The sequence below is a fragment of the Ovis canadensis genome, chromosome 22, assembly GCF_042477335.2.
Source record: "Ovis canadensis isolate MfBH-ARS-UI-01 breed Bighorn chromosome 22, ARS-UI_OviCan_v2, whole genome shotgun sequence".
Classification (NCBI taxonomy): Eukaryota; Metazoa; Chordata; class Mammalia; order Artiodactyla; family Bovidae; genus Ovis; species Ovis canadensis.
The window spans coordinates 66,546,520-66,566,535 of NC_091266.1; the positions used below are offsets into that span (position 1 = coordinate 66,546,520).

The 20,016-nt window shown below is 58.2% G+C and overlaps 1 protein-coding gene across 11 annotated transcripts in view; it reads right to left on the reverse strand.

Annotated features, from left to right (window-relative positions):
* The window catches only part of CFAP46 (cilia and flagella associated protein 46), a 96,070-nt gene that overhangs the window by 54,038 nt on the left and 22,016 nt on the right, over positions 1-20,016 (reverse strand). For all 11 annotated transcript variants that reach the window (XR_011252212.1, XR_011252214.1, XR_011252215.1 and 8 more), the window contains 11 exons: positions 17,403-17,631; positions 17,194-17,314; positions 16,463-16,586; positions 16,210-16,340; positions 15,573-15,700; positions 14,591-14,724; positions 13,305-13,517; positions 12,253-12,418; positions 10,686-10,835; positions 9,240-9,347; positions 6,738-6,904 (listed from right to left, as the gene is read on the reverse strand). Coding sequence is in view for 7 of the 11 variants with exons in the window: in XM_069568007.1 (XP_069424108.1) it covers positions 6,738-6,904; positions 9,240-9,347; positions 10,686-10,835; positions 12,253-12,418; positions 13,305-13,517; positions 14,591-14,724; positions 15,573-15,700; positions 16,210-16,340; positions 16,463-16,586; positions 17,194-17,314; positions 17,403-17,631 (1,671 nt within the window). In the remaining 4 variants the exon portion in view is untranslated. The remainder of the gene's footprint in view (positions 1-6,737; positions 6,905-9,239; positions 9,348-10,685; positions 10,836-12,252; positions 12,419-13,304; positions 13,518-14,590; positions 14,725-15,572; positions 15,701-16,209; positions 16,341-16,462; positions 16,587-17,193; positions 17,315-17,402; positions 17,632-20,016) is intronic.

The window sequence follows — 20,016 nt, forward strand, 5'->3', positions numbered from 1 at the left end:
CATGTCTTTGTATTTGGAGGGTCTCTCTTGAAAATGGCCTCCAGTTGGGTCTTGCTTTTTGTGTCCAGTGGGACAGCCTCTGCATTCTCCCTGGAGTGCTGGTCTGCTCTCTTAACCCCTTTGCTGACGTCGTCAGGCGCAGGCTTCCGCCGTGCTCTCTTCCTTTTGTCTCGTGTGTCCTGTTTCTTTCCTCCCCCTTTTGGGTTAATTGAATATTTTTTAGTTTCCAACTTTCTCTCTCCATTGGGTTTTCCATCATAAGCCTTTGTTTTCTTCTGTTTGTAGTACTTGCCTAGTGATCACCTTCATGGATCACAGTCTGGTTAACTGACGTCACGTCACTGAACGGATGACAGGAGGCCGCCACACGCGCGTGTGTCTCAAGCCCACCCTCTGTGCAGCCACCGTCACACACTTTACTTCCACATCTCTCAGTGATCTCAGAGCACGATGTACGTTTGTTTTAAGACAGCGTGCGCCTTTTAAGGGCTTCCCAGGTGGTGCTGGTGGTAGAGAGCCTGCCTGCCAGTGCAGGAGGTGTGAGAGGTGCGGGGTTGGTCCCTGGGTCGGGAGGATCCCCTGGAGGAGGGCACGGCAACCCACCCCAATCTTCTTGCCTGGAGAATCCCCATGGGCAGAGGAGCCTGGTGGGCTACAGTCCACGGGGTAAGAGAGACAGACACGACGGAGCGGCTGAGCACAGCACACAGTCCAGTGTCTTTTAAGGAACTGAAGGGGGAAGAGCTGTGCACACTCAGCCGCATGTCCGCCACTCAGGCGTTTGCCGCTGCTTCCCAAGCGGACTCTCCGTCAGGGACCACCCCGCTTCAGGCAGGACAGCCTCCCGAGCACATGCGCTGCGCGTTGGCTCTTCTGGGGATGGAGTCCCTCAGTTTTAATTAATCTAAAATGTCTTGATTTTGCCTTCATTTACTGAAGACTATTTTTGGTGGACATAGAGTTCTAGATCAACCAGGCTTTTTCTTTCTTACCACTTGCAATGGGCCGCATGGCTCCCGATGAGAACTTGGATCTCATCCGTGTGTGGGATGCGTCTGCTTCCCTTCAGGGTTTTCCTGTCTCCTCTGAGTGTGTAGTCCAGCGATTTGACTACAATAAATACAGGTGCGGTTTCCTTCATCTGTTGATCCTGCCCGGGGTTCACTGAAAATCCTGGATCTCTATGTTGATATCTTTAATTCAGTTTGAGACAATTTCCACCTTGCTCTCTGGCCTCTGACCTTCCAAGACCCCACCTGCACTTGTGCGGCTGCAGCCGCCTCCCCCAAAGGCGCTGCTCCTGTTCTTCGCGCCTTCCCTCCTGCGCCTCGGTTTCCATCGTCTGCTGGCCAGTGTCCGGGCCCTCCCAGTGACAGGTCCACGTCAGAGATCATACTCGCCACTTCTAGAATTCTCCCCAGTTTAGTTCCCACTTCTTTGTTGAAATTCCCCGCCTATACACTAATTTGTCTATGAAAATCCTTTCTTTCCTGTATTTACAATCATGGTTTTAAGCCCATTGTCTGCTGACTCCAACACCCGTGTCACGTCTGAGCCTGCTCTGCTTTTTCTCCTGGGCCACACGTTTTCATTTTCCCACGAGTCTAGCGACTTTTGCTGCTGTGCTGGGCAGTGGGGGTGGGGGCTGCATTGCTCAGAGCGTGGCTGAGAGCCTCCTTTAAAGGGAGACTGGGTTCCACTCCGGCAGCCAGCAGCCAGTGAATTTCCTTGTGGCTCATCCGTATCCGACTGAGATCTGGGTCGGGCTTTAGGGAACATCTTCAGAGCCCTTACAGCCCTGCCCCTCAGGCCTGCTCTTCCTGATACGAGAGGTTCAGTGGACACTCCCGGACTCCTGGGTCGGCACAGGAACGCCCTCATCTCTGCCACTTGCTTCTGCCAGGCATGCATCGCGCCTTCTCGCCCCAGGAGCCTCCTCCCGCCTCGCGTCCTGTGGGGTCCAGCTGCCCCGGCAGCCCCCGACTTTGATCTCCGGCCCCTCGACTGTTTCTCCTCTCGGGGCTCCTCCGCCTCCCTGCCCCAGGCAGAGGCTGCATGTGCGGTTCACATCTGAGGGTCTCTTCCTGCAGGAAGCGCTGCCTTGGGCCATCTGCTGGCCAGTGTCTGGAAACAGACGCTTCCTGTATTTTATCAAGTTTTACAATTTTGTTTTAATAGCACAAGCATCGGAGAAGGCGATGGCACCCCACTCCAGTACTCTCGCCTGGAAAATTCCCATGGACAGAGGAGCCTGGTGGGCTGCGGTCCATGGGGTCGCGAAGAGTCGGACACGACTGAGCGACTTCCCTTTCACTTTTCACTTTCATGCATTGGAGAAGGAAACAGCAACCCACTCCAGTGTTCTTGCCTGGAGAGTCCCAGGGACAGGGAGCCTGGTGGGCTGCCGTCTGTGGGATCGCACAGAGTCGGACACGACTGAGCGACTCGGCAGCAGCAGCACAATCGTATGAGTGTCATGGCTAGAACTGCAGAAAAAGTGACTCAAATCCAGATATAAAGACCCAGCAGTGATGATGAGCATGTTAACTAAAAATGCTAAACCAAGTAGGAAGGTGACCTCTGTTGGTTTACTTTAGGGATCGGTGTGAAGTTTATATTTTACATTAATAGTATAAACATGAAACGGATTCTGGTAATTGCAGACTTGCCCTGGAGGAGGGCATGGCAACGCACTCCAGCACTCTTGCCTGGAGAATCCCGTGGACAGAGGAGCCTGGCGGGCTGCCGTCCGCGGGGTCGCAAAGAGCGCAGCCACGTGAGCTGCACTGTGTGTCACGCGTCCACGCGAGAATGCTAGGTGACTAGTAACAGCACTATTTTTCACCAAGATCTGAAACCTATTTGCACTATTGTTGTGAAATGCTATCATAAAACTTACTCTGTGACCAATTCCACACTGTTTATATAACTTGCAAAATAGAAAAAAAAATAGCATAAACATTTGAAATGTGTAAATGCATGTGTGTGTGTATATATATATATATTTTAAGGTGACTCATTTGCAGGACATGAGGGCTGAAGCTGGCTGGGGATCTTGCTGACTAGGGCCAGGGGCAGGGCTTTGAGCGGCCAGCAGGGCCGTATGAAGTGCGGCACGCCCTTTAGAGACCGCTGGCCTCCGCCTCTCCAGCCTCTCAGCGCCCAGCTCCAGGCCTGCACACAGCCGGTGCGCAGTGTGGGTGGGAGAGGGGCTAGCCGATGGTCACGCCCCGGGAGGGTGGCCCCACTGGGTGCAGTGACACCAACCGCCACGAGAGGACAGCAGTAGTCTACAAATGAGTTCTCAAAGGTCACGTGAAAACCAAGCTTCCAGTCTCATAGGACCTGCCCTTTATTGCCACATGTAAACATCTATATTTAGAGCCTAGTTTATTAGGCCAGGAGTTGCTGTTTTAAAATAAAACTCGATTTAAGGATCACTGGTGAAACAAAGGTGGACGGGCGCCCCCCACTCTGGGCCTTGGGAAGCTCTGCTGTGCCTGCCGCAAGCAGTGACGTCAGCCTCATCAATCACCGAAGACACCGCAGCGCAGACTTTTCGCAGCTGTTTCTTTCTTTCAAAATTAGCTTCTGAGTTTTTATCAAGGTGGCACCTACTATGTGGTTAAGAACGCTCCACCCAGCTCCCAGTCTGCTCCCCAGGAAGAACTGACCCCAGTCTTCGGCTCTGTGTCCTAGTGGGTACATTTTTCTCTCCTAAAAGGGGCTTCCTTCTTGGTTTCCCAGTTATGAACTTCACACATAACTGACAGAAGTCTCACCATGGGGGACACGCAGCATGGCCTCCTCAGACCGTCCTTCTGCCCTTTGCCCGACTTATCAACACAGCTGGCCCTGGCGTTGCTTTTATTTCCATTTATTATCTCTGTACCTCGGAGTATCCTGTAGACCCTCCAGTGGGTTCCACCACTCAGCCTCCCAGCTGCGGGTCTTGCACACCTGTCCTCTCCCTCTTCCCGCTGCTAAAATGTGTTAGCTGTGCTTTCACTGTATTTTCGTGCGGTCAAAATTGGCAGCCCTTACGTTTTATTGGGTAACCATGGATAAATCTTCTTTGACAAAATGCTAGTCCTAACACAGAAATATCAATAAACACTACGATAGCATCAGCTCAGGCAGCATATTGCTTCCGTGTCTCCTGGCGTTTCCAGTTGCCTCTCCTCCCTTCTTCCTCCTCTGGTCCTGCCCCTACATCCTGGCAGCCGCGCCCGCAGCCAGCAGCACAGCTCGGCAACTTTTCCAGACTGAATCTCTTAGCTGCAGCATCCGACATCTTTCCCTTTTTTGGTTTACTCCTTCATTTTTCCAGAGTGTATCCTCAAGTAACTTTCTAGAAACAGATGTATGGCAAATACGTTTTCTGTTTAAAAGTAACTTTCTTTACTCGGATGCCTGAAGGTCTGGGGGAGTTAGAATCACATGTAGGAATCCACTTCCCCTTAGACCACTCTACTTGCTTTTAGCTTCAAGTGACGGCTCCTGAGAAGGCTGCTGCATTTCTATTTCCTACTTCTTTGCAGACAGCTTCCTTCTAGCAGCTACAGGATATGCTTACAGCCTGACTATCCTGTGATGCACTTGGCCGTGAGCATCTCTTCATTCTTCTCACTGGCCGCGGTGTTGGAGAGTCAGTCGTGAGACTCAGTACCCTGCGCAGGGCGCTGTCCTGCGCCGCTCTTTTCCTGCTTGCTCTCTGGAGAGCTCTCTCCTCCCTCCTGCTGTGACTCCAGCAGCTGGGTGTTGGATCTCCAGCACAGCCCCACGCAGCCTCGGCTTTTCTGCCATGCTTTCTGTCTGTCCATCTCCACAAAGTTTCTGAGAGATCTCTGCACACCTCACCTTCTAGCTCTTCACTGACTTTATTTTCACTTTCAGAAATCACCTTTCTGATTTTCAAGAGCTCTTTAATCCTTTCCCTTTTGCTTCTTATTCCTTTTCCATAATAAGTAAGTAAGTAAGTGCTAGCTGCTCAGTCGTGCCTGACTCTTTGAGACCCCATGGACTGCAGCCCACCAGGCTCTTCTGTTTGTGAGATTTTCCGGGCAAGGATACTGGAATGAGTTGCCATTTCCTTCTCCAGGGGCTCTTCCCAACCCAGGGATTGAACCCGGGTCTTCTGCACTGCAGGCAGAATCTTTACCAACTGAGCTACAAGGGACGTCCTTTTACTACATTTTAATTTTCAAATGTTACATCTTCTCAAGATATTGGAAGTTATTTACTTTTATAATGTTCACTCAGATCATCATGTGATCTGTGAAATGAATCACAGAGGCCTCAGACTGAGGCCTGTTGGGGAGGTCCCATGCCCCCCATGCACCTCAGTTACCCCAGACAGGAGGGCCCCCCCGCCCACATGCCCCAGACAGGTGTCTCTACTTACTGTCCAGATGGAGGCAGAAAAAGTGCCTCCTCCCCTCCCACTCTCTGACAGCCCAGCCAGTAGAGACGGCCACAGCCAGCCAAAAGGAAGCCTTCTGCACTTCAGACCCCCAGCTCCTCCAATGAGCCCGGTCACTGCAGGCCCTCCTGACACCCCTCCTCATATGGAAGCAAGCTCCCCCCTGTTTTCTGGCTTCTCTGCCATCCGCCAGTCTGCGTTTACCTAAGCGCAACTCTTCTGCTGTTCCCTGAAGGAACCTGCCTTTCCTGGGAGATAGCCGGCCCTTATTTTATTATGGCACTCTCATCCAAGCAATTTTCCTTATTTCTTCCTGTTGGTGTTCTCTTTAAAGCTGAAACCTTTTCAAAACTCTGAGAAACCTCAGTTCATGTGTGATGGACGTGGCTTATTTGCTGACGGGCACAGCTCTACAACGGTCGGTGGACACTAGTGTCTGGCGGGGAACCCCAGGAAGACTTCTGAGAAGAACCCCAAGTCCCTGCCTGGTGTCAGATGTCCTGCCGGGCAACCGGGTACTCTGTGTATTACCCCTGCGCCTTCCCTGTCTCCCTGCACTGGGCACCTGGGCACCTGGGCTGGCCACCCCCTCATCTTCCCTGAACCCGTGGCCCCATCTGATGCACCTCACCCTGCAGTAAGGCCAGGGTGCAGCGTCTAGAAGTCTTTCACAAGCAAAGACTTGGATGCGGCCCTGCACTACCAGCCTAGCCACACTGCCACAATGCGTGACCTCCTGACTAGGGGTCCAGGGCCTCCTCTTTTAGGAGATAAACTCAGGGAATAAGTTGAAGAGAAGAGCCTCAAGGAAAACAGTCTTCACAGCAGAAATACTCATGACAGCAAAGAAGGGAGACTCGAGTGCCCTGACTACCTATGAGCTGAAGGGAGCTTGGGGCACAGGGCCACAGACGAGGCTTCGAGGGAGCGTCTGGACGGCATGGGGCCTGGAGAGCCGGCTGCTGGCAGCACTCAGGTAGCGAGGAGCCAGGTTGGGGATGGGGGACGTTTTCCTTTCACTGTAATCACCATTTAGTTACTTCTGAATCTACTTGGCCTCCTAGGTCACTGGCTCAAAACCACTTTAAACAAAGCTTCCTCTCTGGAGCCGTGGGTTGAGCTGTGAGGCCCTTTCCACATCTCTGCCCCCAGGATGCTGCTGAGCATGGCTTCCCAGGGCCCCCGGATGAGGTGTCGCCCTGGCAGACACGGGGCTGGGAGGGGGTGGAGCAGCTGCGGGGCTTGTCTGGGGGGGGCTGAGCCCCGGTGGGGTTGCCTCATCACGGGGGCATGGGTCAGGCCCAGGGTGACTCACGGATTGAAGGTCCGAAGGTACTTGATGCCCATCTGGATGGCCTTCTGTGAGCAGGCCATGGTGGCCTCATGGTCCCGGGCCATGTAGGTGAAGTGGGTCAGCCGCATCAGGGTCTGCAACTCCACCAGGAGGTCGGACCAGGTGCACTCTGAGGCCATCTTCACCAGCTGCCCGCGTGGAGGAGGGGGTGTCTGTGAGTGGGGGATGTCTCTGCTGCCAGCACGCAGGCTGACCTCCCCCGGGTCCACTGGTCACTTGGTCTTGGCTGAGCCACCCAGGAGGGTGAAGCACTAGCTGCCAACCTCAGCCAAGCCCGGGTGGGCCGGTAGCTCGGGGCCAAGTGCCCCAGGGTCCACACTGCCTTCCTGCTACATGGGCGGCCCTTCCCTGGGCGGAGTGTGGAGAAGCACAGACATAGAGTCCCAAAGAATAGCAAGAAGAGATAAGAAAGCCTTCTTCAGCGATCAAGTCAAAGAAATAGAGGAAAACAACAGAATGGGAAAGACTAGAGATCTCTTCAAGAAAATTAGAGATACCAAGGGAACATTTCATGCAAAGATGGGCTCAATAAAGGACAGAAATGGTCTGGACCTAACGGAAGCAGAAGATATTAAGAAGAGGTGGCAAGAATACACAGAAGAACTGTACAAAAAAGATCTTCACGACCCAGATAATCATGATGATGTGATCACTAATCTAGAGCCAGACATCTTGGAATGTGAAGTCAGGTGGACCTTGGAAAGCATCACTACGAACAAAGCTAGTGGAGGTGATGGAATTCCAGTTGAGCTATTTCAAATCCTGAAAGATGATGCTGTGAAAGTGCTGCACTCAATATGCCAGCAAGTTTGGAAAACTCAGCAATGACCACAGGACTGGAAAAGGTCAGTTTTCATTCCAATTCCAAAGAAAGGCAATGCAAAAGAATGCTCAAACTACCGCACAATTGCACTCATCTCACATGCTAGTAAAGTAATGCTCAAAATTCTCCAAGCCAGACTTCAGCAATACGTGAATTGTGAACTTCCTGATGTTCAAGCTGGTTTTAGAAAAGGCAGAGGAACCAGAGATCAAATTGCCAACATCCGCTGGATCATGGAAAAAGCAAGAGAGTTCCAGAAAAACATCTATTTCTGCTTTATTGACTATGCCAAAGCCTTTGACTGTGTGGATCACAATAAACTGTGGAAAATTCTGAAAGAGATGGGAATACCAGACCACCTGACCTGCCTCTTGAGAAATCTGTATGCAGGTCAGGAAGCAACAGTTAGAACTGGACATGGAACAACAGACTGGTTCCAAATAGGAAAAGGAGTACATCAAGGCTGTATATTGTCACCCTGCTTATTTAACTTATATGCAGAGTACATCATGAGAAACGTTGGACTGGAAGAAACACAAGCTGGAATCCAGATTGCCGGGAGAAATATCAATAACCTCAGATATGCAGATGACACCACCCATATGGCAGAAAGTGAAGAGGAGCTAAAAAGCCTCTTGATGAAAGTGAAAGAGGAGAGTGAAAAAGTTGGCTTAAAGCTCAACATTCAGAAAACGAAGATCATGGCATCTGGTCCCATCACTTCATGGGAAATAGATGGGGAAACAGTGGAAACAGTGTCAGACTTTATTTTTTTGGGCTCCACAATCACTGCAGATGGTGACTGCAGCCATGAAATTAAAAGATGCTTACTCCTTGGAAGAAAAGTTATGACCAACCTAGATAGCATATTCAAAAGCAGAGACATTACTTTACCAACTAAGGTCCGTCTAGTCAAGGCTATGGTTTTTCCTGTGGTCATGTATGGATGTGAGAGTTGGACTGTGAAGAAGGCTGAGCGCCGAAGAATTGATGCTTTTGAGCCGTGGTCTTGGAGAAGACTCTTGAGAGTCCCTTGGTCTGCAAGGAGATCCAACCAGTCCATTCTAAAGGAGATCAGCCATGGGATTTCTTTGGAAGGAATGATGCTAAAGCTGAAGCTCCAGTACTTTGGCCACCTCATGTGAAGAGTTGACTCATTGGAAAAGACTCTGATGCTGGGAGGGATTGGGGGCAGGAGGAGAAGGGGACGACCGAGGATGAGATGGCTGGATGGCATTCACCGACTCGATGGTGAGTCTGAGTGAACTCCAGGAGTTGGTGATGGACAGGGAGGCCTGGCGTGCTGCGATTCATGGGGTCCAAAGAGTCGGACACGACTGAGCGACTGAACTGAACTGAACTGAACTGAACTGAGCCCTCAGGAAACCAGACTCGGAGGCCCTGAGGGAAGCTCGGCGCTGCCGGAGGCGGGTGAGCGCTGTGCTGAGGACGCGGCTGGGGCTCAACAACAGGATTCAAATGAGCGCCCGGAGTCGGGTAGGTTTGTCAGGGCACAACCCCTGGGCATGCCCACCAGACACCTAGTGACACCGACCTGGGCTCGGGGGGGAGGAAAGTGACACCTGGAGGGAGGGGACGCCTGTGGGGGAGGGGACGCCTGTGGGGGAGGGGACGCCTACCTGGGCTAAGGGGGGCACAGTGAAGTCCATGAGGCCCAGCCCGCTGCAGGAGTACATCTCCAGAGCGACAAGAACTCTGGTCATGCAGTTGATGTCCTCGTTGGTGCTCTGATGGGAGGAAGTCACAGAGGCCGTGAGGCCCGGGGCTGGAGAGCCTGGAATGCTTGGGATGTGAGCCCTGTGACACAGCGGCTCTTCAGCGACAATAGGAGCAATTACTGGGAAAGTCTGTCTCCAAGATGCTGTAGTCGCTAAGTTGCGCCAGGCTCTTGTGACCCTGAGCCCACCAGGCTCCTCTGTCCACGGGATGCTCCAGGCCAGAATACTGGAGTGGGTTGCCATTTCCTCCTCCAGGGGATCTTCCCAACCCAGGAACCAAACCAGGTCTCCTGCACTGCAGGCGGATTCCTTACCGACTGAGCTATGAGGGAAGCAAGACTTGGCAATGAGGGAAGCCACAAGGACTTGCGGCTCAGCTGGTAAAGAACCCGCCTGCACTGTGGGAAACCTGGGTTCGGTCTCCAGGTTGGGAAGCTCCCCTGGAGAAGGGAAAGGCTACCTACTCCAGTATTCTGGAGAATTCCATCTGCTGTATAGTCCCTGGGGTCGCAAAGAGTCGGATATGACTGAGTGACTTTGCTTTCCCTTCCTTCCTTCCTGTCTCCAAGTTATCTTTTCATGAGAAACGGGAGCAGGCACTGCAGCCCCTAAGGTGGTCGGGCAGCTAGCTGACCCAGCCAGACGTGGGGGGCAACTGGCCAGGCGCAGTGGGTGGCCCTGTGCCTGTGGGCCACCCCTTTGAACCGGCTCCAATCCATGCTCGCTCCTGCCGAGCTTAGACGCCCCTCCCTGAGGACCACACTCTCGCCAGCCTCACTTCCCACCTGAACCAGCGTGTCCTGGTCCAGCTGGGCTGATGGAGCCTCCCGTGGGCTCCATCCGTGTCCCGGCCCGGTCTGCTGGGTCCCCAGCTGCTCCCCGCCCCTCACTCCCGTGGTCTTCGGCTCACAGTTCAGGGGCTGCAGGGTCCTGCCAAGGGGGCGCCCCCTCTGGCCTGGAGGCGCCTCCAGATAAGCCAAAGTGAGGTGTCACAGCGGGTGGACAGTGCCCCAGAAGCCCCGTACTCTTGGTGGACAGTTAGAACCATGGCTATCGGCTGGAGGAAGGAGGGGAGGCTGTGGCCAGGCAGCTCGAGAAAGCCTTCTGCCCCATTCCTAGGGGTGGCAGCCACAGCCAGGACGGAGCCTCCGGCTGGGAAGCCTCCCAGCACGGCCCCGCCCCAGCACGGCCCCGCCCCAGCACGGCCCCGCCCCAGCACGGCCCCGCCCCAGCACGGCCCCGCCCCAGCACGGCCCCGCCCCAGCACGGCCCCGCCCCAGCACGGCCCCGCCCCAGCACGGCCCCGCCCCAGCACGGCCCCGCCCCAGCACGGCCCCGCCCCAGCACCTGCTCCTCGGTGCCCAGCCGGGGCCCAATCTGCTGCTGCAGGAGCTGCTTGCCCTTCACCCACGTTGCAATGAGCTGCTGCCGGGCACTCACGGGCACCACCTCCTCGGGCTCCGTCCCATTGGTCAGGTTCAGGGCAAACTCGCAGATCTGAAATGGAGGGGCTGTTGTTCAGGACACCTGAATCCAAACAGGGAACCTGGGCCAAGACCCCATGTGCAAAAACAAGTGGACCTGGCTCTCGGTCCAGCCAGCAAAGTGGTCCACACAGGCCCAGTACTGAGGCGATGAGGGGCAGCCGCAGCCACGCCCTCTCGTGCCCTCACCCCGCGGCGAGCCCGGCCCCTGGTGTTGCCATCAGGTCCCCACAGCACCGCTGGTCCCCACGGACTGCGACCCAGTGGCTGATGTTGGCTCTGGGGGCCGCACAGTGAGGACTGCGCCCCCTGCCCCGCCTGCCGTGACCGAGGCCACGGTTCCCTATCTGTCACTGGGGGTGGAACCCCATCACCTGCCACAGGCTTTGCCCCTGCAGCCACCAGGCCGCGCACTCACCATGGGCCCCACTGTGCTCCACGTTTTCTGAGGTTTCATTTTTCCCCTGAAGTGTAACATGAACACCTGTCTTTTGTGAACTGCTCAGGACCCTGCAGCTCAGAAACCCAGGGGGCTGACGGGCCCACCCCTGCTGTTCCTCTGAGCAGCCTGGCTGAGGACACCCACTTCCTGGACTAGCCTGGGAAGACCCCTTCCCATCAGACCCCACAGCGGAGGGCATGGTTGATCCCAGATCCAGTCACCTGCCCTCCGTGGGCACACTGGCCTGGCTCTTTCTGCCGGAGACCCAGTCATGCCTCGTGCCCTGTGCTCCAGGACAGTCTGGAAGCCATCAGACACCAGCAAGGGCAGCCCAGGCTCACCCCTCCCTGTCTGGTGGGATCCCTGGAGCCTCACAAGTTCTGCCCTCTGCCCGAGCCCTCACCCTCTCCGCCCAGCTCCGCCATCCCTCCCAGACAGTGCAGCCAGCCCAGCTCCCCCGGGCCGAGGAGCCCCCGCAGCCTGACATGGCAGCTCCTTTGTCCTTTCTCCCCGTCCTGTGGACTCGGCCGGGGACTCGCTCCCCTTCATGCTGACGCGGGCGGGCACTCGCTCTCCCTCACGTGGACTCGGGTGAGCTGGTGGTCACTGGGTGCTGATCAGTGCCATCGACACCCATCCTCCTTGGCCGGGATGGCTACCTCAGTCCCCGCCACCGGGAGCTAAAGTCAGGGGATAAGCGCCCCCCGCCCTGGTCGCTGTGGGACCGACGGTGGCCGGGGTCCGCATTCTGTGTTCGGTTCTGCAGTGTCCTGCTCTGACCAGCACTGGCCCTGTTCTCCAGCCTCACGTCATATTTTTCCACGGGCTGGGCCATGCAGGGATGTCTCTGATCCTACAGAGTCCTCATTTTTAGAGAAAGCACGGCCCGCCCAGCCCCCTGCCCCCAGCGCCATTTCCGGGCAGTGGAGAAGCCCCAGCCTCACTTCCTCAGCTGCCCTCCCCGCACCGCCCCCCTGCCGGGCTGTACCTCCACGGCGGCCCTGACTTCGGAGGCAGCCTCGGGGTCCAGCGGCGTGTGGAGCGGGTTGGAGCGCGCCTGCTTCCTGGCCTTCTCCGGCACCAGGGCTGGGATCCAGCGGATAATCAGGCCTCGCGCCAGCGCGCTGCACAGCGCCACCAGCAGCAGCGGGTCCCTGCAAGACAAGCACGTCCAGGCCAGGCCGCCCCAGGGGGAGCTGCGGTGGCGCCGTGACGGGCCGGCCACAGGGTGACCTCTGTGCTGCGTGGGCGGGACCCCCGGGGAGTCCGTGGGCCCAGAACCTCCCTGCTTCTCTTTGAAACGTCTCAGTGCCAGAACCGTCAGAACTGGCAAACATGTCTGATCCGCATGAGCACAGACATGGACGACCGCCTGAGAAGGAGAGACACGCCGCCCCCCCCCCCAGCACCCACGGTCCCAGGGACCCTGCGGAGTCTGGGGCCCAGAGGAGAGCTGAGGGCACCAGGCAGGCCCCTGCCCCATGGCCCACTCCGGCTGTGTGCTCATGTGGAGACATCTCTGGGTCCGGATCCACTCCAGCCTTCCTACTTCACCATCTGTCCAAAACCTTTAAATCTGAGTGTTTAGGCTAAAAGCCAAACCACCAAAAAAACACAAAGAAGGCTTCAAAAGCTCATTGTGAGGGAAAGCTTTGACATTTGACCTGACTTAATGCTTTTCACGTTTCTCCCCTGGATAAAGAAACACAGGCACCCAGGTCAGTCTCCTGTCTCTGTGAGACCCTGGCCTCTGCCAACCTTTCCCAGAATCTGTCTGCTTGGAACAGATTGGGACAGGCTGGGAATCCTTGTGTGGGCATGAGGGCACCCAAGCGATTCCCCCATGCTGCCCTGTGGCTCAGAGAGGGTGCGTGTCCTGCCTGGGGCACACAGCCAGTAAGACAGAAGCCCCATCCCTGCTGGGTGCTGGTGGCCTCACACGCCCCTCCCCTGCGGGGACACACGCCTGCCCCCCGGCTCACAGCCTGAAGCCCAGGGTCTCTGGCAGTGGCAGGACAGAGCCTGGGCAGCCTCACGCACCCACTGTGGCCCACGGCCTTCATGATGCCCAGCAGGTGGTACAGGGCGTCCAGGAGCTCCCGCTGCCGCCCGGCCTTGATGAGGTGGTGGTTGTGGTTCAGCACATAGACCACGGCGTTCTGCACGATCCACGGCTCCTGGATCTCCTGCCCGATGTCGGCGGAGCGCAGCCAGCAGTTCATGGCGTACTGCGAGAGGCCCTCTACCCAGCTCCTGTGAGAGGCGTGCGTCAGGCTCTCCGGGAGCCAGACTCTGCCCGAGCCAGCACTTAGACGCCAGCCAGAAGCCGTCCCTGGAGCCGGGGCTCAGCAGGCTGCCCTGTCAGAGGCTGCCCATCATTCTCGCTGAAGGACAGGACCTGCCTGGCTCCCCTGGGCCTCCCATCTCCCTGCCCATCCCTGTCTGAGGCTGGACCCCCGGCCAAGGCCTGCAAGCTGCCCGCCCACCTCTGCACCTGCCTGCCGGTCTCCCTGGCCTCCCCGGCCTCCCAGGGCCCGCGGCCCTGGCCACACACAGGCCGCCCTCCTCGGTCCACGTGGACACGGGACCTGCTCGCCTCAGACCAAGGCTTGGCAGACCTTTATTGTAAAGGGCCGGACAGCAGGTACCCTGGGGTTTGACAGCTACACAGTCCCTTCTCTGTTGTGTCTTTTTTGCTATTGAGATTCACAAACTAAAAAATGTCAAAACCACTGTGGGCTGTACAAAAGCTGTGGGTCAGATGCGGCCTGGCCCTCTTCCAGGCGTGGAGAGCCCAGCCCTAGCCCCAGGCTGTGCTCTGAAACCTCCAGACAAACGCTGTCTGCACAAAGTCGGGGTCCTTCCCTGAGCCCTTCCTGGGCAGCGGGCACGTATGGGGGCCCAGCCAGCGGGCAGCCAGCGGGCAGCCAGCGGGCAGCTAGGGCCTCGGCTCCCGTGACGGCCCCAGGGACGGCCACTCTCTGCCACGTTCCCTTTACACTTCACGCCAGATGAAAACAGCAACACGCCGTTACTACGACAGCACCTCGCTCTCCTGATTGAACGGCACTTGCCTCTCACATGGACGAGGCTTCTGCGGGTCTCCTGAGGACCCTCATCCCGATCACAGACTTCCCGGGACAGCTTCCCCGTGACCACCGCCCCGCTCACACCCCGTTTCCACTAGTAACAGGGAAGACTGGCCACACGGGCGCCGGTGCGAGCCAGGAGACACGCCGGGCAGCGGCCCCTGCCTCACAGCGCTGAGCTCAGCCCAGCCCCTGCCTTGCGCCCCCAGCCCCGCGGGGAGCGCCCCCAGCCCCCACCGGTACATGATCCACTCGGCGTTGTCCTCCGGGCACTCGGGTATGTAGCCCGTCGGGTGCTGGCTCACGTCCTCGGGGGGGGTGGGCTGGTCGTTCAGCTGCACACCTTCCGACTGCAGCAGGTGGACGGTGGCCTGCGGAGGCCGGTGGTCCCTGAGCAGGGGCCGGCACGGTGCCCGCAGGCCTTCCCAACCCTGGGCCCTCCCTGCCCCAGGTGATGTCTCCTCCCCCCACACCTGCGTCTCAGAGATGCAGCCCCAGGACAAATGTGCCCCCCACGCTGCAGGGGCCACCGAGTCCCAGCCTGTCCTCTGCGGCCACGCACGAACGCCCCGGAGGTGGCCAAGGCCACTGGGCAGGGTGACGGGACTGAGGATGGAGGTGGGTGCCTTGCCTGGCGCCCCGGGTCCGCTCACCTGCCCCCACTCGCAGCACCGGCCCGGCCCTCAGGAGGTGCCCGGCAGACCCTCACTGAACAAGCCCAGGAGCGTTGTGTCTGGGTTGTGCCGGGTTGCTCCCTCGACCCCCAAAACAAACCACCCCAAGCGGCCTCACCGCTGTGTGACCTGCAGGTCCCCGCTCCGCTCCACCACCCGGCTGGCCTGGGGTCTCTGCATGCTCACGGAGGGGGCCAGGCTCACTGTGCGGGCTGGGCCCCAGCAGCCTCAGCAGCCTCCGAGACGACATCAGAAGCCAGGTTTCTCTTTCACACCTGGCTCAAAGTGCTACTGAAGCTACTTGCGGGCCAGGACAGAACCAGGTCCAGTACCAACCAGCCCCTGGGACCCACATCACTGGGGACTCACAGTTCAGACACTCCTTCAAAGTACAATTAACCTCAACACTCCTCACAACACATTTTGACATATTTTTCTTCCAGAAAACCTCCCAAGAATGCAGGAAAACTTTCGTAAGCAACAGGCCACTTGGGGAGCAGGGCTGGATGCTGAGGGTCACGTCTGTGCACATACGGGGGACGCACCTCGGCGCTGATGAAGCCCACCTCCGCGAACTTGCGCAGCAGGGTGGGGGACACCTGCTTCTGCAGGGTGGCTTCGGAGTGGCCCCAGGAGTCCTGCCCCAGGCCGTCCCAGCCCTTCTTCTTCTTGCCTGCAACACCAGAGCGCTGCCCGTCAGAGCCTGAAGTGCTTCTCAGGGGTGGCACGGTCCCCAGGAAGGGGGGCAGGGTGAGGAGTGGCTTCTCTGGGAGGCTGACCTCCCAGGTGCAGGGCCCTGGGGGCGGCGAGGGCTCCCCAGCCAGCTTGGCCGCAGCGAACCTCCAGCTGGTTCCCCGACAGACAGCTCAGCTCTTGGCTTTGTGTGTGCTGTTCTGCCCCTCAAGAAGCCCCATCGCTCCGGCAACACCCACGTCTCCGCCCCCTGGGACCCCTGGCATGCCCCCATGGCCTCACCATCCCCAAGACCACCGCTTCCAGAGACCAGCAGGCTGGACTCCACCGGACCCAGGGCTCACGGTGGAGAGCCACGCCCGCCCAGTCTCTGCCTGCAGGCTCCGGCCCCATGACCCCTCCCTGAGCTCTGGTGGACCCCACAGTGACCCCCCGTGCCTGGGAAGAGCCCGCCAGCACAGGTGCCCGTACGTGGCTGGAGGGACCCACCTCGCTTGGACTTGGCCAGCTTCTTCGCCTTGACGCTGTCGTACAGGAGGCAGAAGCGGCTGGCGGCCCGGCACACGTCCCACACGCTCTGCTTCCTGGCCACCTTGGCCAGCTCTGCCCAGATGTGTATCCTGCACAGGTGAGCGGCCACACCGCGCTCGGGGAGCCGGCCAGGGGCCCCCCGGGCGGGGCAGGAGGGCGGGCCAGCGCCTCGCCCCCAGCCCCGAGGCCCTGCACCCCCCAGGCTGCTCACCGCTCCTTGTCGTTCTGGCCTCCCAGGCGCCGCAGGTGGCCCACGGCCTTGTCCACGCTGAGTGTGTGGTGCCGTGCCTTGGCAAACAGGTAAGTGAAGCGGCCCCGGGTTTTCCCGATGGAAACTGCAGGGGCCAGCAGGACGGGCTGCTGACACGGCAGGCCGGGGAACACTCCCGAAACCAGCCCGCGCGGGACTAGGGACAGGCTGGGGCGGAGCCTCCCATGGGCGATTTTTGATCTTTTCATGAAAGTTAGGTCTCCCTAAATGTGCCTTGTCCGGGAAGGGATCCCAGGCACCAAGGGCAGCTGGTGGGCAGAATGACTGCCATCTGTAGCCGCCGGGCTGGCCCCCAGCGCCCGCCACCCATGCCCAGGTCCTCAGGAGCTGGCTGGTGCAGGCCCTGCTGAAGCCCCTTGCCCGTCAGCCCGCTTCTCCTGCCCGAGCCCTCGCTGGGTGCATTGCACCCAGCCCTGTGTGTCTGGGGCGCCCACCCTTCAGGGCCCGAGGCCCTCACACCTGGCAGGACACGAAGGAAACAGGTGGCACTGCCTCCCGCTGGGCGGGGCTGCAGGCCCAGGAGAGAGGCTCCCCCGCGCCCCTCCGCGAGTCGGGGCAGGCGGCTGCACACAGGCAAAGAGGCCCGTGTAGGCGGAGGTCCGGGTGGGCAGGCGCAGATTCCCGTGGGCCGGGGGCTGCCCCGGGCGCTCCCACTGAGAGCACCCGCGCACCTTTGGCCTCGTTCTCACTGTCGAGCACGATCTGGAAGGTGTCGGGGGCCAGAGCCAGCCCCGCATTCACCAGCAGTGCCCGCTTCTTGCGCACGCTGTCCTTGGGCATCGCTTTCTTCGCCTGCAGAGGGGTGCCGGCGTGGTGAGCGGCTCCCGCCCACCCCCCGGGAACTGCCAGCCACCCGCCCCGGGAGCTGCGCCCACGGCACCTGCTCGATGGCCGTGGTGGCCCTGTCCTCGTCGCGCACGGGCGCCTGGTACAGCGTGGTGCACAGCTGCAGGCGGTTGAGGGCCCTCCTGATCTTGTCCTGGTAGACGCCCAGGCCGTCCAGCAGCGCGGCCTTCCTCAGGTGCTCCATGGCGGGCTCCAGCCGGTCCGCGTCCTCCTCAATGTGCGCCAGCTCCACGTGCACCTGGCAGCGGAGCTGCGCCGCGAGGCTGCGGGCGGACGGCGTCATGGCAGGCGGGGCCGCGGGCCTCCCCGTGCCCGCTTGCTGGCCCTGCTTGCCGCCTGCCTTGCTGCCAGGACCCACATGAGGGACGAAGAGGAGGGCCCTGCGGACCCCAGGAGGTCTCAGAGACCACTGCTGCGCCATGAGGCTGGGGGCAGAAGGCGTCATGACGGGCGGCACCATGGGCACTGGCAGCGGCACCAGCAAGTGAGCTAGTGCAGCCCGAGGCCAAGGCTGTATGCTGCCACCCTGCTTGTTTAACTTCTATGCAGGGTACATCATGAGAAACGCTGGGCTGGAGGAAGCACACGCTGGAATCAAGATTGCTGGGAGAAATATCAATAACCTCAGATATGCAGATGACACCACTCCCATGGCAGAAAGTGAAGAGGAACTAAAGAGCCTCTTGATGGAAGTGAAAGAGAGTGAAAATGTTGGCTTAAAACTCAACATTCGGAAAACAAAGATCATGGCATCTGGTCCCATCACTTCATGGCAAATAGATGGGGAAACAGTAAAACAGTGTCAGACTTTATTTTGGGAGCTTCAAAATCACTGCAGATGGTGATTGCAGCCATGAAATTAAAAGACACTTACTCCTTGGAAGGAAAGTTATGACCAACCTAGACAGCATGTTAAAAAGCAGAGACATTACTTTGCCAACGAATGTCCATCTAGTCAAAACTATGGTTTTTCTAGTAGTCATCTATGGATGTGAGAGTTGGACTGTAAAGAAAGCTGAGTGCTGAAGAATTGATGCTTTTGAACTGTGGTATTGGAGAAGACTCTTAAGAGTCCCTTGGACTGCAAGGAGATCCAACCAGTCTATCCTAAAGGAGATCAGCCCTGGGTGTTCATTGGAAGGGTTGATGCTGAAGCTGAAACTCTAATACTTTGGCCACCTGATGAGAAAAACTGACTCATTGGAAAAGACCCTGATGCTGGGAAAGATTGAAGGCAGGAGGAGAAGGGGCCAACAGAGGATGAGATGGTTGGATAGCATCACCGACTCAATGGACATGAGTTTGAGCAAGCTCCAGGAACTGGTGATGGACAGGGAAGCCTGGCGTGCTGCAGTCCATGGGGTCGCAAAGAGTCAGACTTGACTGAGTGACTGAACTGAACTGAGACCCAGGCTTTGCCTTGGAGGGCGGGCCCTCTCTGCTCTGCTCTGAGTCTCTCCATCTCATCTGCTGTGGCACACACATCCCGGCTCAGAACAGGTCTGAGGGCTGCGGGCTGTGGGCCCTGCCTGGCCTCTGTCCTGCTGTGCCCCTGCTGGAGCCGCCCGTGTCTGAAACAATAACCACAGTCTCCCCGAAGCCTTTGCATCAACAGCACCTGCAGCCCCCGGCACAGCCTGTGTCCTGCGCAGGAGCGTCAACAAGGCCGATAACTCGGATCTAGTTACAGTTCGATGGGACCCACGTGCCGACCCTCCTCCAAAACGAGGTGAGAGCATCACAGGCTAGGCCTGTAGCCTTGGGGGCGAGGAGGCAGAGGTCAGGGCACCTGGGAGTCGTGGGCAGGATAGGGCGTCCGGTTGAGGCCAAGGGTGAGCTCTGAGCCCCCGTCAGGGAACTGGGTCCATAGTCTCTGCCTGGAAGCCTGGATGGTAGCCAGTGACGGGTCCCTTCCCTCTGGGGCAGGGAGAGAGGAGGCCTGCAGAAGGGAGCTGGCCCAGGGCCACGGGGTGTGCTCAGGGCGCCTGACCCTGAATCCACAATGTGAGACTCGTCCCTGGCTGAACCACCCGAAGAGCCAGCCAAGGCAAGCCGACTGAGAGTCCCCTGGACGGCAAGGAGATCAAGCCAGTCGGTCCTAAGGGAAACCAGCTCTGATGTTCACTGGAAGGACTGATGCTGAAGCTGAAGCTCCAGTACTTTCCAGCTGGTGTGAAGAGCCCACTTACTGGAAAAAACCCTGACGCTGGGGAAGACTGAGAACAGGAGGAGAGGGGGACGACACAGGATGAGATGGTTGGATGGCATCACCGACTCAATGGACATTGAGTTTGGGCAAGCTGCGGGAGATGCTGAAGGACAGGGAGGCCTGGCGTGCTGCGGTCCACGGGGCCACAAGGAATCTGACAAGGCAGTGCCTCAACACCAACACAGCAGGACAGTCCTTCCAGGAACACACTAGCCGACCACTGGCTCAAGGAGGCCGTGGGGATGAGGCCGACCAGACAGCAGACTCAGACGCGAGAACCCGGGCCTGCCAAAATGGGATGGACGGGGTCAGACGAAGACGACTCGGAAGGAGTAGTTTTCAGAGTCACGCTGCTTCCAGCGGTGATCGGGTCTCTGCCACGCATAAAGCTGGACCCAACAGCCCCAGGTCTGGGCAGCGCAAGCCTGGGGCCCTGGAC